The 15,725-nt window shown below is 36.8% G+C and overlaps 1 protein-coding gene across 6 annotated transcripts in view; it reads left to right on the top strand.

The window, feature by feature from the left end:
• The window catches only part of SPATA7 (spermatogenesis associated 7), a 46,818-nt gene that overhangs the window by 10,533 nt on the left and 20,560 nt on the right, over positions 1-15,725 (top strand). For 3 of the 6 annotated variants that reach the window (XM_027775503.1, XM_006158015.3, XM_027775502.1), the window contains 3 exons: positions 279-374; positions 3,750-3,797; positions 11,104-11,237. In XM_027775503.1, the coding sequence (XP_027631304.1) occupies positions 338-374; positions 3,750-3,797; positions 11,104-11,237 (219 nt within the window). In that variant the 5' untranslated portion in view covers positions 279-337. The remainder of the gene's footprint in view (positions 1-278; positions 375-3,749; positions 3,798-11,103; positions 11,238-15,725) is intronic. The other 3 variants (XM_006158014.3, XM_006158013.3, XM_014591399.1) reach the window with 1 other exon arrangement.

Genomic DNA, 15,725 nt, shown 5'->3' with positions numbered 1-15,725 from the left:
GAGAATCAAGGGGGAAAAGAAAGAAAAAACATTTAGGGGACACAGAAATTGAAAGTGATCGGTTGATGGTAATGTGTATGATAACATTTTTAACTGGACTAGCATATAGTATATTCTGGGAAAATTCATTTTGCATGTTGTAATATAGTGATTGAATGCATAAAAGATAATAAAATATCAAAAAGTTTTATAAGAAGGAGCTTAATCAGTAACTTGTTGATCTTGTGATTTTATATTAATTTTAAATTTATAATGATTAAATATGTTTTAATTTTTAGCTTTTTGCACTGACTCCTCTTCTCTCAGACTAAGCACTCTCCAGTTGGTCAAGAATCACATGGCTGTTCACTATAATAAAATCCTTTCAGCCAAAGGTAAAAATGTGTAAATGTCAACTCTCCATACCCAATTGAAAACCTCCAGCTTTACCTCTCATTAGAATAAATCTGTAGCAAAATTTTATACAAAAGAATTTGTTTTTTTGGATAGTGAGATATCAGCAACTATCATATATATTTAAAAAATTCAGAACACTATTTTTGTTAACTGTATTTGAAATCTATATAACACCACCCATATTACTTCATTTTATCTGATGTCCCTAATATTTTGTTGTTAGACACTGCTCTTAATATGAGGGTACTTCAGAAGGTTCATGGAAAATGTAATTAAAGCGAGTTTATTTTGGTGCAAAATGTTTTTAAGATTATTTAATTTTATTTTTTATTATTATTATTTTTATTTGACCAGAAGGAGACAGAAAGAAAGAGAGAAAGCAAGCTGCCAGGTCCAAGACTCAAACTGTGGTAGGCCGTGTGGGAATCCAGCAAACTACCTGCTGGCTCTTGTGCAAAATATTTTTTAAATCCATGCATAGTGTTTTATGTTTTATGTGTGTGTTTTTAATTGCCAGAAGGCAGCTTTTACACTAAAAGATGAAGTTAACTATCTGTCACAGACTATATCACCCATAAAACCTAAAGCATTTAAGATCTGGTTCTTTATGGAGAAAGTTGGCTGACCCTGCTACTATAGAATATTTACATTATCTCAGAAATGTCCCCTCGTCCTTTGCAGTCAGTCCCCTTTCTGCAAAGCCCTGGCAGGATTAGTTTTACCTTTTCTAGAATTTCATGTAAATAGAGTCATATGTTTCCTTTTGTTTCAGTTAGCATAACACTTTGGGATAATTTATGTTGTCATTTATATCAGTGTTTCTTCCTCCTTATTGTTAAATACTATTTCAGTGAATCTACTATAATTCGTTTATTGGTTAGTGGACATGTAGATTGTTTTGACTCACTCTTGGTTCTTAAGAATGAAGCTGCTATAAACATTCATATGCAGTCTTTGAACATGTGTTCCCATTTTTCTTCAGTAAGTTTGTTAGAGTAGAACTGTGAGGTAATATGGTAAATGTATGTTTAACTTTATAAAAAAAAGTAGCAAACGTTTTCCAGAGTGATTATTCTGCTTTGCATTTCCATTACTGCTACATACGTCAGCACTTGGTATTGGCAGTCCTTTTTTTATTTAAGTTTTATTTTTTAATGAATTATTTATTTATTTATTTCCATTTGTTGTTATAATTTTTTAATTTGACCATGGAGAGACAGACAGACAGACAGACAGAAAGGGAAAGCGAGAAAGTAAACCGCCAGCTCCAGCACTCGAACTGCAGTCAGCTATATGAGAATCTAACACCTTGAACTACCATGCCATCTGCCAGCCTGGCAGTCCTTTTTTTAAGCAATTCTAGTGGATATGTAATAGTAGTAATAGTAGCTCCTTTTATTTTATTTTATTTATTTATTTATTTATTTATTTTGGGGAGAGGTTTTTGCTATAGGGCATGTGTGCTCACCAGAAAGAGAGAGACAGAGAGACAAAGTAAGAAATCACCCACCCCACCCCACCCCCAGGGAGGATAGCCATGCCACAATCCTCTCTCCTTCATTCTCCTCTCAGGATCTTGGGAATGTATGCACACGCGCCCGGCGTGAATTAAAGCCACTAGATCCGGTCCGGGACTCAAACTGCGGTCGACTACGTGGGAATCCAGCAACATAGCCATTACGCCAACTGCTGGTCCCATGTAATAGTAGCTCTTTATACCTTGTTTGTGTTTCCCTCATGCCCAGTGATGTTGAGCAATTTTTTATATTCTTATTTGCCATGTATATATCTTTGGTGAAATGCCTATTCAAGTCTTTTGCCTTTTTAAAGTTCATTTCCTTCTTCTGTGAGTGAGACAGTGGGAGGAAAGACAATCAGACAAACAGACACTCCAGTGTCACCCCATGGCAGATCCTCATGCCATGATTTACCCCTAACCCTAGTCAGACTTGCATCACAGGCACACATGCACCTGGTGTGTGCAGGGAGGTCTCTGGACATGAACTCGGAACTCTCCCATACGGGTCAGCCTCACAATGGATTGTGTCACTACTGTGCCACCATCTAGCTTCATGCCCACTGTTTAAAGTGAATTTTATCTCCTTAATATTAAGTTTTGAGATTTATTTATAAGTTATTTATAATTCTGTGTCAGGTAGATGTTTTGCAAATACGTTTTCCAGTCTGTGGCTAGTCATTTCATTTTCTTTTTAAATTTTTTATTCCAGAATAATTTTAGATTTATATAAAAGTTTTAAAATATTATAGAGAATTACCATCGACCCCTTATGTAGCTTTCTTTCATGTTAATATCTTTAAAAAGTAGTATAATTATTAAAACCAGGAAATTAATATTGACAGAACTATTAACTACAGACCTTATTTGAATTTCACCAGCTTTTTTAATGTCTTTAAATTTCTTCCTTTTGAAGAGAAAAGGTTTAAAATTTTAGTTCGTATTTTATAATGTTTATATTTTAAGTGATTAGAAAAGCGAAAGAAAAATATTTTGTGACATATAAAAATTGTGAAATCTAGTTCAGTTTTTCGATTTTTGATAGTTTATTTTTTCATATGTTATTCAAGAAATCTTTGCCTATCTTACTTAGGTCACTAAGATTTTCTTAATGTGTTTTCTTCTAAAAGTTATATAATTTCAACTTTTACATTTGAGTTTGTGGTCCATATTGAGTTAGTTTATATGTGTGATATCATATATAAGTCAAATTTTTTTGCCTATTCATACCCAAATTTTACAATATCCTTTCTTCAGAAGATTATCATTTTCCTGTTGAATTGTCTTGGTGCTTTTTGAAAGTCAGTTGACTATATGCATGGGTGTGCTTCTAGACGTCTCTCTGGTTCTGTTGATCACTAAGTCTGTGTTTATGTCTTTCCACACTGCCTTAATTGCCATAACATTACAGTAAGTCTTGCACTTTGGCAGTACAAGTCCTCCATTTTGCTTTTTGTTTTCTGAGGTCGTTTTGGTCTCCAGTTATAAATATGTTAAGGTATGGGATACACACGTTAGGTCAGTGATGCTTAGTTCATTTCTTCTTCAGTATTTTTTTTTACTGTTTCATTTTTAATAGTTTATATTGTTGTATTTTCAAGTTTACTAATATTTCCTTATATAGTATCTGATGAACTGTTAATCTCAACCAGTGTAAGTTTTCTGGTTTTTGGTTTGTTTATGATCAAAGATAGAATATTTTTCATCTCAAGAAATACAACAAAAATCTAAACAAGGAATTGCAAGTTCTGGAACTTTTTGTAATTTCTGCTTTTAGTATTGGTTGTCATTTATAAATATTAAAAAGATTATTAAATAACCAATTTTTCTCTTTTAGCTGCAGTTGACTGCTCAATTCCAGTAAGCATGAGTGCCAGCATCAAATGTAAGTAATTTTCTGACAAACTACCCTTTATAAAAAAAATATGGGGGCCAGCAAGTGGCGTGGTGGTTAAGGGCACTAAACTTCCACATGTGACCATGGTTCAAGTCCTGGATCTGGTGACTGGATTTCTCACTTTCTTTCTCTCTCTCTCTCATTTCTGTCCCTCTCTGGTCAAATTTAAATTAATTAATTAATTTAAATTTAAAAATAATTCTTTAAAAAATATGGTAAATTAGGAACCAGCAGATGGCGTAACAGGTATATCACTGGACTCTCATATGGCCGACCATGGTTTGAGATCTGGACCCAGTGGTTTGAAAATCACACCTAGCTCCTGTGCATGCATGCCCAGGATCCTGAGAGAAGAACGGAGGAGAAGGGATTGCGGTGTGGCCATCCACCCCTGGGGGGTAGGGGGAGTGATTTCTCACTTTCCCTCTCACTGTCTCTGTCTCTCTGTCTGGCAAGCACACATGACCTAAGGCAAAAAGAAAACTTTCAAAAAAAAAAAATATATATATATATGTGGTAAAATATATATAACATAAAATTTACCACCATAATCATTTTTAAGTATTTAGGTCAGCGACATTAATTACATTAATATTGTGGTACAGTTATTACCACCATCCATCTCCGGAATTCTATACATCTTAAAAAACTGAAACTCTTACACCCATTAAACAATATCCACCTCTCCCCACAAGCCCTGGAAACTACTATTCTTTCTTCTACTGTGAATTCAACTGTTCTAGGTACTTCATATCAGTAGAATCATACATTATTTGTTCTTTCTGTTTATATTAATACAAGATACCTAAGATTCATTCATGTTGTGATGTGTCAGAATCTCCCTAGATGATATTCCAGGTGTACATATACCACGTTATGTTTATGCATTTGTCAGTTGATGGCATGTGAATTGCTTCTACCTTTTGGCTATCGTTAAGTGGAGTAGGGGATCTCTCCTCCATTGTGGCACCCCATTGGGGCATGATTTCTCTTGAATGTGCTTGTATACACACCAGCACATTTGCCCTCTGGCAATAATTTCTTTTTACTAGAAAAAAGAAAAGGAAAATGTTGGATCAGCCAGTGGTATGGTGGCTAAGGCTATTGGATCCCACATGGCTGACTACACAGTTCAAGTCCTGAACCGGGCAGCTTAAAAAACACATTGGTTGTGTGTGTGTGCATGCCCAAAACTCCCAAGAGGAAAGAGGATAGTGGCATGACCATCCACCCAGAGGGGTGCTCTCTTATTCTCTCTATCCAGCAAATGGATATGCCCTATAGCAAACTTTAAAAAAAAAAAAAAAAAAAAAAAACTCAAAGAGCCCTAAATAGGTTGAACATAAAGAAGTATACACAAAAACGCATTATAATTAAATTGTCAAAAGTCAGAAACAAAGAATTTTGAAAGTAGCAAAAGAAAAGCAACTCATTACATATAAGGGGCTCCCTATAACACTATTAGCTGATACCTTAGCAGCAATCTTGCAAGCTGGGAGAAAGTGAGAGAATATATTCACAACGCTGAAAGAAAAAACTGCCCCCTAAGAATAGAATTACCCTTTAAAATGAAAGAAAGGGGTTGGTTGGTGTTATAACAGTAAAAAGAAATGTTCTACAAGACTGATCCACATGGGAAGGTTATGAGTCACAGCAGAGACTACTTGAGTGTACCAGATAGGTGTGTATCAGTGATCCAAGGCTGACTGAAGCTGAGACTTAATCACAGGGTGAAGACCTTTAGAGATGCTGTTGCTGCCTCTATCTTTCACTCATAGAATAAGTAAATATAATGTTTAAAGATTTAAGAACATAAAAGAGAAATTGTTTCCTAAACTAACAAAAACTGAGTTTATCACCACTAGACCTACCTTACAAGAAATGTTTAAGGGAGTTCTTCCCATTGAAATAAAAACATGTTGAGTAGCAATGTAAAGCATAAAAATATCACTGATAAAAGTGATTATATAGAGAATGAAATGGGTAGATTCTGGATTTTTGAATGTGTGTCAACAATATTTAATGATGCACTGGACATAGACAGGGGGTGAGAGAAAAAATAAAGTAACTAAAGGGTATGATTCCCAAGGCTTAGCATCTGTTAGCCAAAATAATGGAATTGGGATTTACTTAGTGAGGAATCTGATAGGAAAATATACAGGGGGAGGAAATGAATCAGGAATTAATTCTTGGAAATTTTAAGTTTGAAATAAATGCCTACTGGAAATCCAGTTGTTAGGCCAGCCATTGGTAACACAGTGTTCTGTGATGCCAGATCAACATGGGAGGGTCTCAGGTTCACATCCTAAGCTTTCCTATACGTGCCAGGCATGTGCCTGCCCATCATCCATGCTGGCTGAGGCTATAGGTGGAAAGACCCTATTGGGGGATGCTTGCCTCCCTCCCCACACACACACTCTGTCTTAGATGAAAAAATAAACAAATAAAAAAATACTGATTGCAGGTCATGGGGGAAAGCAGGAAGCACCAGATAGAGAAGGTGAGGCGCTTTCCCTGAGGAATGGTCAAAACACAATCTCTTCTCTATTTCATCTTCCTTTTGGTGTTTGGGGTACACACCTACATGCACCTACCATGTTTCTCAAGTCACTGAGTCTGGGACTCAAACCATGCAGTCAGCCATGTTGGATCTAGCCACCTTCACCACCATGCCAAAGGCTGGCCCAATGGGCTTTATTTTTATATAGCAGTTTTATTGAAAAATAATTTACATACCATAAAGGTCACTGGTTCTTACTAAATTTACAGATTTGTGCGACCATCACCACGAAAACAGTGTTAGAACATTTTCATTACCCCATAGAGATCCCTTATATACATTTGCAGCCACGCTCTGCTCCCACCTCTACCCTAAAGCAACCACTAATTTACTTATTTTCTCTATAGGTTTGCCTTTTCTAAACAATTTTATATCAATGGAATTGTTTATATGGTCTTTTGCATTAGACTTCTTACTCTAATGTTTTTGAGATTTATCCATGTTTTAGCCTTTTTAGTATTTCATTCCTTTTTATTGCTAAATAATAGTCCATTTAATGGGTAATATATTTTGTTCAATTGATGGACATTAGCATGCCTTTTTTAGCTATTATGAATTGTGCTAGTGTGAACATTTTTGTACAAGAATTTTGTGTAGACATATTTTCATTTCTTTTGGGTATGTATACTTAGGAATGGAATTGCTAGGTATTCATGTACATTATGTTTAACTTATTAAGAAACTATCAAACTGTTTTCCAAAGTAGCTATACCTTTTTACATTCCTACTACCAGTGTATTAGGATTTCCATTTCTCTATATCCTTACTAAAACCTATTATTGATGCTCTTTTTAATTACAACCATTCTAGCAAGAGTGAAATAGTATCTCATTGTGGAACTAATTTATATTTCCCTCATGACCAATAATATAGAGCCTTTTTTTTTTCATGTGTACATTGGCCATTTTTCTCGGGTGAAATATCTAGCCAAATAAATATTGTCCATGTTTTGAAAAATAACTCAGTGGTTTATACTTTTTTTTTTTTAAAACTTTTGCTATAGGGCATGTGCATTCACCAGAGAGAGAAAGTGAGAAAGCACCGTCCCCTTCCTCCAAGAGGAATGGCCACACCATATTCTCTTCTCCGTTCTCCTCTTGGGATTTTGGACACGCACACAGACACACCCAGTATGTTTTACAAGGCATCAGGCCCAAGACTCGAATAGTATGGTCATTCATGGAGCCAGCCACCTTAAGCACCACACCACATCTTGCCCATTTTTAAATTGAGTTATTTGTCTTCACATTTGTTAAGTTATTTTATATTTTGGACACATGTCCCTTTCTAGATAAATGATTTGCAAATATCATCTCTGTTTTACCTTTTTATTTACTTATAGGTGTTTTTGAAAAACTATAAGTTTTTAGTTTTAATAATCTAAGAGTTTTATATTTTTAACTCTTAGTTCTGTGATCCATTTGGAGTTGATTTTTTGTGGATGACGTGTGGAGGATTTACTTATAAACTAGTAGGTTAGATTTGGTAATATAGAATTACATTTTTTAAATGATAGCATCATTTAAAACTATTCTATTTTCTAATAGTTCCGACTAAGAAAATTCTGTTTAATTCACTGCACAAACATTATCATTGGCCATAATTTAGTTAATATATTTACTAAGCAAGTATTTAAGATAGAATAAGCTGAACATAATATTTCAGTCTACATTTTAAATGACAGATAAACACTTGCTTTAGCATGGTTAAAATCTTTATTAATTGGGCTAGCCCCTTATGATAGTGGTTAAGGGAGCCAGCTCCCACATGGTTAACCATAGTTCAAATCCTGCTCCCAATAGCATCAAAAACACACCAGGCAGGACCAGCAGATGATGTAATGGCTACGTTGCTGGACTCCCATGTGTCAACCACAGTTCAAGTTCTGGACCCGGTGGCTTAAATTCACGCTGGGTTTGTGTGCATGCATGCCCAAGATCCTGAGAGGAGAATGGAAGAGAAGAAGTTGCAGCGTGGCCATCCCCCTGGGGGTTGATTTTTCACTTTCTATCTCTTTATCTCTGTCTTTCTGACGAGTGCATGCGCCCTATAGCAAAAAAAGAAAAAAAAAACACATAAAAAACACCAGGCGTATGTACAATGCATAACCCAAATCCCAACTGGATGGGGAAATGGAGAAGGATTTGTAACAGGACCACACTCCATTAGAAGGGTGCTTTCTTCCCACTCCCCCCCAGCCCCATCTCTCTCTGGTGAGGGCATATACCTTCTGGCAATTAAAAATCTTTAGGAGCAGCAGATGGCATAATGGTTACATCACTGGACTCTCACATAGTCAACTCCAGTTCGAGTCCCAGACCAAGCAGCTAAAAACTCATGCCGTGTGTGCTTAAGACTCCAAGAGGAGATTGGAGGAGAAGGACTTGTGGCTCGCTTTCTGTCTCTGGCGAGCTCACACTCTATAAGCAAAAACCTCTGGGAAAAAAAAAAAACCTTTTTTACTAATTACACTTGAAACTTTAAGTATACATATATACTACTTTTTTTTAAGCTTATAGTTATAGATCATTTCTGATTCAGATCAGGGTCATTGGAAACTTGAAATCATTGGTCCACTAAGTTGGAATAGATTCCAATAAAAAAGAATATGTTGGATTTTCCATTTTATATGAAAATATTCATCCTTTTGTAATATCGTTGACTAATTTTGAAATTTAGCTAGCTTTCATTTTTCCACTTTTAATCTTTATGCAAAATACTTTAATAATGAATTCTGCCTGACTTAAAGTACACTAAAGTATGAAACAACATTTTTGCTTGTATTTTCAAATAACATGTAAGAGAAATAGAAATCAGTTGCCCTGACTGAAAAAAAATGTTTTCAAAAATGAAAAACTATTTGCTGATGATGACGTAGATAGTAATGTCTTTGTCTTGACAGATATGCATAGTAATCATGCTGGAAAAGAAATTGTATACATTGAAAGATATATGTGATTAAATATAATATTAAAAATATTAAAATTTTTTAAAAAGAAAGAAAATAATGTTTTCAAAATGTCACATCATTTTTCATTACCAGAAGGCACATGCACTTGCCAGACAAAGATAGTATACCCCCAGTAGAGCAGAGTTATGCCACACCTCTTTTTGCTCAGTTTCTCCATCTTATCCGGACTTGGGGCACATACACACATGGGCCCAGTATGCTTTCAAACCTGAAGGACTGGGATTTCAATTGTGGTTGGCCATGTGGAATCTGGCTCTTGATGCACAGGGCATAAGCTCTGTGGTATGGGACTGACCTGTGACATCATTTTTTTAAAACTCACATAAGACTTAATTTTTAAAGAAATTTTGCCAGAGGGCATATGGACTCACCAGAGAGAAAAAGATAGAGAGAGAGAGAAAGAAGGGAAGTGAAAAAGCATTCCCTCAAAGGGGACGGTCATGCCACAGTCCCTTCTCTTCCATTTCTCTACCCTGCTGAGGCTTGGAGAATGCATACACACACAGGCACCCAGTGTGTTTTTCAGGCCACCAGGTTCAGAAGTTGAAGCGCACAGTCAGCCATGTGGGATCCAGCCACCTTAACAACCATGCTGTCCCAAAACATAATATTTAATAGCATGATGGTATGACACTATGATGGTATTGACGCTGTTTTATTTGGAGGAGAAGTCTGTGTACTAATTCAAACTCTATTTTGCATGTTTGATAACATGGTCACAAACAACATGGATAAGCATTTCAAACCTTTTCATCTCTATTATCTTGCAAGGACTTGCTTTTTTAAATCTTAAGACTTGGCGTCACAAACAAAATTATACAAAATTATAAAAAATATTTTTAACATCTTTAAAATTCAGTATTCTGAAATTTTGAAAGTTGTTTATTAACTGTCAAGAACTATGAGCAAAAATTTTGTGATACGTAAAGTGAATGTGTGTGGAAATGTAAAAATAAATAAAAACATTTTTAACAAATCCATTGAGTGTAGTTACAAAGTGCCCTATTTCTCTCTCCAAAGTGCCCTAGGTTGGGTGATAAATTGTATGGTGATTTGGTTATAGCCAGAGAAACATGGAAATAAATTTGGCTGAGCTCTAAGATGGTCTTAGATGTGCCTGTTCTGTACACTGAAGGTCATTTGCCTTCATTTGGCCCAATAGCAAGCATATATTACTTGTAATAAGTTTTTGTTTTGTTTCTGAATGATACACATTGATTTTCTAAAGACGAAGAAAATAAACTGTCATATCCTCCCCCCCCGAAAAAAAAAGAAAGACTTGGCCAATTCATCACATCTCATTTATACTTTTTAAATGGCTAACCAAATAAGTTTCTATAAAATATATATTCCTTAGTATTTCTTTATACAGAAAAGTACATGGATTTTTTTTTTTTCAACCCTGCTACAGGGCAGGTGCACTTGCTGGAGAGAGACACAGAGAGAGAGGAAAAATGAGAAAGCACCCCTGGGGGGACGGCCATATCTCAGTCACCTTCCCTCCATTCTCCTCATGAGACCCTGGGCACACATGTACCCAACATGTCCCCTGAGCTGCCAGGTCCAGAACCTGAACCACACGGTCTGTCATGTGGAATCCAACTGCTCCACATCACACCACCAACTGTTCCTGGGTTTTGATTTATATATCATAGTGTAAACATTTTTATCAAGAAAAAAATTCCATTTATTAGTCTAACAAGATCAAAAAATTAATTTTTCTATTTTGTTTCATATTTTAAAATATTTCTCTTCCCATTTAGATGCAGACCAACAACGAAGAGAAAAACTCAAGAAAGAATTAGCACGATGTGAAAAAGAGTTCAGATTAACTAAAACTGCAATGCAGGCCAATTCTAAAAATAAATCCAAGTCATTATTTAACACCCTACAAAAGGTAAGATAATATTTTTGGTTTTTAAAAGCAAATGTTTCTAAGATTCTTTATTAGTGGTGCAACCTTGCTTCTTAGTAACGTGTTTACTACACGTTTGGTCGGCTAACTGTTCCGTAAAGCCAGGTAGTTAATATTGTAGACTCTTCAGGCCATATGATCTCTGTCACAGCTACACAGTAGAATGGGCATAGCTGTGTTTCACTATAATTATTAACTAGATGCTGGTTGATGGCACAGAGTGATAGTGCTCTGAGAGGGTGACCCATATGGGAAGTTTTGGTCTCACATCCAAAACCTCCCTAAGTACTCTGGGAGTGCTTATGCCTGTGATCCAGGGCTGACTGAAGCTGCAACTATATTCACTTGGTATATCTTTTTCCCTTTTAAAAATTTTATTTTTTTTAAATTTGTTGTAAGGTGTGTGTGCTTACTAGAGAAAGAAAGAGGGAGAGAAAGAGAAAGTGAGACAGCATCCCTAGTAGAGGATGGCTATACCGCAGTCCCTTCTCCTGCCTCCTTCATTCACTTCTTGAGATATTGGGCACACACACACACACACACACACACACACATACACAGTGTGTTTTTCAAGCCAATAGGTCTGGATTTGAACCTTACAGTCGGCCATGTAGGATCCCGCTGCCCTAACTGCCATAACCACACAAACACCCACATGCTTTTACCTATAAATATTTCAGTGTGACTTTGTTGTTCAAGACTTATTTATTTTATTTATTATTATTATTATTATTCAATTTGCTATAGGATATGTGCACTTACCAGAGAGAGAGAGAAAGCAAGAAAGCAAGCCACCAGGTCTGGGACTCCAACCACGGTCAGCCATTTGAGAATCCAGCACCCTAACCACTTCACCGCCTGCTAGCCCTTCAATATGACTTTTTAAAAGCATAATAACATATTGTGACTTTAAAAATTAGTCCTTTAATATCAAATATCCAGTGTTCAGTTTACCCTGCTGTCTTGGAATTTGTTAGAATTGGGAACTAAATAATTTCAATTAATGGACAAGTTCCTTTTAACTTACAGCTTGCCCCCTCTCTACCTTTTTATCCCCTACAATTTATGTATTAGGAAAAAACTGAGTCATTTGTATTAGCTTAAAATATTTGCAGGCCATCTGGGTCATGTAAATTAAGCTGCAAACATATGTGAGGACAACATATGAAAAAGGCCAGCAGTCCCTTCCACTTAGTACCAAGGCTCAAAAGAGGCAAATATCCTTGGAAGTCACCTAGTTGGGGAGCCATTGAGTAGATTTGAGATTCTCATGCATGGTCCCTCAGATTCACCAGGTGAAACCTTGAGATTTCTGCCCCTGAGCACCCATGGTGTGGTAGAAACTGTTGCCTGTTTAGCAAAAGCCAGTTTTACTGCTCTGCTACCAAATACCCTATTTTTTTACTTCATTGCAAATTCAGTAGGCGGGCAGAGGGGCTAAGAGCATGTGTGCCAAAAGGGTCAGTCTGCTTTTCTTTATTTATTGAGAAATGTGAGGCTCCATAGACCAGTTTTCAGTTAGAAAGTTATATCATCATATTGGCACTGCAAAGATTGCACTAGCCACAGTGGAAGATAGTCTAATTATGGGACAGTTGAAATTATCTGGAAAGATTAAGACCCAGTGTAAGATAATAGAGCAAGGAATACATTAAAGAGTTAAGAAGAAATCTCTAGGACTTGGTGACTGATTGGATGGAGGGAAGACTGGGAGGCAGAAGTTAAAGACATGTGCAGGTCTGGGCCAGCAGGTGCTGTGGTGGTTAAGGTACTGGACCCTGTGTGACCGACTGCCCAATTTGAGCCCTGGGGTCCAGTAGCTTTAAAAACACACCAGGCAAGTGTGCGTGCATGCCCAAGATCCTGAGAAGAAAGTGGAGGAGAAGGAACTGTAGTGTGGTCATCCCCCAAGGGAGGCGATTTCTCACTTTCCCTCTCTTTCTGGCAAGAGTATGCTCCCTATAGCAAAAATCTTAAAAAACAAACAAACAAACAAAAAAAAAAAAAACCCTGGTTTATGGTTTGGGCACCTGGGAGGGTTGTGATAATGGCACAAAGTGCAAATTCTCTGTTAGGTGTGGGTAATAAAAGATACGTTTGTTTGGACATGTCTGATTTGAGGTGCCTTTGGGACATGTGATATATTCAACAGATAGATCTAAGCATCTGTGCCAGGCAAAAGGTCTGGGCCAAAAATAGATTGGAGATTCATCAGAGGATACAATGAATATGGTTGAGAGCCCCCAGAGCTATTATATAGATAAAGGGCCAGGAATAGTACTGCTTCTTTTAGAATAAACTCTGCTGTATGTTCTGCACTATACTTTGCCATCTGGGAATCTGTTCATCAATGTTTGACTCATAAGTATATTTTTATTTTTAACAACTGCACCTTTTTTTCTTTTTCCACGAGAATGAGAGAGAGAATATGCCGGAGAGAGAGAAGTATTTCTGACAGGATCTCATCAGTCCTTTCCCCAGCCTCCCAGTTAGCAAGGACCATGGGCATGCACCACCATGCTCAACCTGTTTCAGTTAGGCTGAGAACCCATCTTGGGCCTCCTAAGCAGCCTCAGCCATCACACAGTAGTGTCTTCCCACTCATGCCACCACACCTTAGCCATGATTGTACTTTTTAACTGGAAACTTAAAATATGTTTTTATTATCCAGCATTTTGGCTGTAAATTGATCATTGCATTTTAAGAATGGGGATTATTTGGGACCATCAGATGGAATAATGTTGCACCGCTGGACTCACACATAATCAACCACAATTTGAGTCCTGGACTCGGCAGCTTCAAACTCAGCCGGGCACGTGTGCATGTGTGCCCAAGATCCCAAGAGGAGAATGGAGGAGAAGGGATTGTGGTGTGGCCATTCCCCCTGGGATTGTAATTGCCTGCACTCATGTTGCTGTCCTTCTCAGTCTGACTCACATGCTGTCCCTCCGTGGAACTCTGAAGGCCTTCTTGCCTTCCTCTCGTACTGCCACGTTCTTATTCCAGTGCACCTGTACTACTCACTCATTTTCACTGGTGTCACCCACAAGGTTATCAAGGTTCATCGAATATGTGAGTGTGATTCATGTTTTTTAGTAAGTCCATGGAACCTTTTCAAAGCAGTATAAAACAGTGAAAAATCAAGAACTACAAGTCTCTTCTTTTATAAAATATAATTTGAGACTTTTTGTAAACCAAATGTTAGATTTTAAAATAATCTGTAACCATCCTGTTTTGCAATTGATTGATTCTTCAACTGTTTTAAAGTCTGACAGTTGGGAAAATCTCCATGTACCATTTCTTCTGCATTGTGCCTGAAAAAGATTTAGCTGGTTATAAAATTCAGTAGTATACTTAACATGAAAATGTGATGAGTACTTAAACTATGGTATGTTTATTACTTTACATAAATCCTAAAATCAGAGGAATGGTTTACAACAAATTGCATCAGAGAAAGCGAGTGGTCAGATGTCTACCCAACTTTTCCTTACATTGGCAAATAATTTGATGGACACTTTTTTGATTTCAGAACTTGATAGTGATCTATTCAAGTTTTGGTGAATTTGCCTGTGTTCTCTGTAAATATCTACCCAAGCTTTCTGATATTTATTTTTAAAGAAAACAATTATATAACCTCAAGAAACAGATCAGCACATTAATTTCATGCTATGTTCTACTGATTTTAAAGGAAAGAAAAAGTAGAAGGTAGAGCTCAAGATATGAAAATACAACAACGTTTCATACTTTCAAATCAGGTCAGAAGCAGTTTTTCCAGACCATTTATGATAGACGCCAGTTTATTTTTCCCTTTAAAGATTTTCTTTGGTGTTTCATTTTGTTTAATAAGTAACCATTACTGATAAGAATTTCATTATAGGCAGTCTCATGCCTTATGCATTTCTGCTTGCTCTAATCTTAGCTTATACTGTTCCTCTAAGTATGAATTCCTGCCGGGGTCCAGCCTCGGCGTGGGTGGGTTATCTCGACGAAGGCGGCGAAGGTGAACAGAAGACAGAGGCCTCGATGCCTTTTTATGCACGTCCTTTGCCGGACACCCCTCAGAGGTGGCCCTCTGAGGAGTGACAACTGCTAGGAATTATTGTGCCTTTTTATTGAAAATGTATTACAAGTAAACGGGAGAGGGGCTAGTGTTTCAATTAATAGCTCATAAAGTTTTTAACAATAAAGAACATAGATTCTATTTAGGGTTGATTAAGGGTGGGTCTAGTGCAATTCAGGGTTTGATTAAGGGTGGGTCTAGTGCAGTTCCTCAATTGTAGGTGGGTCTCCATGGAATGCAGTTTCGGGAAAGCGGTTCCGGTAAGCAGAGATGATTATCGGCTGATGCGGTGCAGCAGCCATCTTGTGATTACTGGGAATGGTGCTGAGAAAAAAAAAATCTCAAGAATAGATATTAGTTTTTATGGATCTTAATAAAAAATGATACTTATACAGTTTTGTAGGGATCTA

Source organism: Tupaia chinensis, unplaced genomic scaffold (genome assembly GCF_000334495.1).
Source record: "Tupaia chinensis unplaced genomic scaffold, TupChi_1.0 Scaffold000568_1, whole genome shotgun sequence".
Taxonomy (NCBI): Eukaryota; Metazoa; Chordata; class Mammalia; order Scandentia; family Tupaiidae; genus Tupaia; species Tupaia belangeri.
The sequence above is the reverse complement of the archived record's forward strand: the minus strand, read 5'-3'. Positions and strand labels throughout refer to the sequence as shown.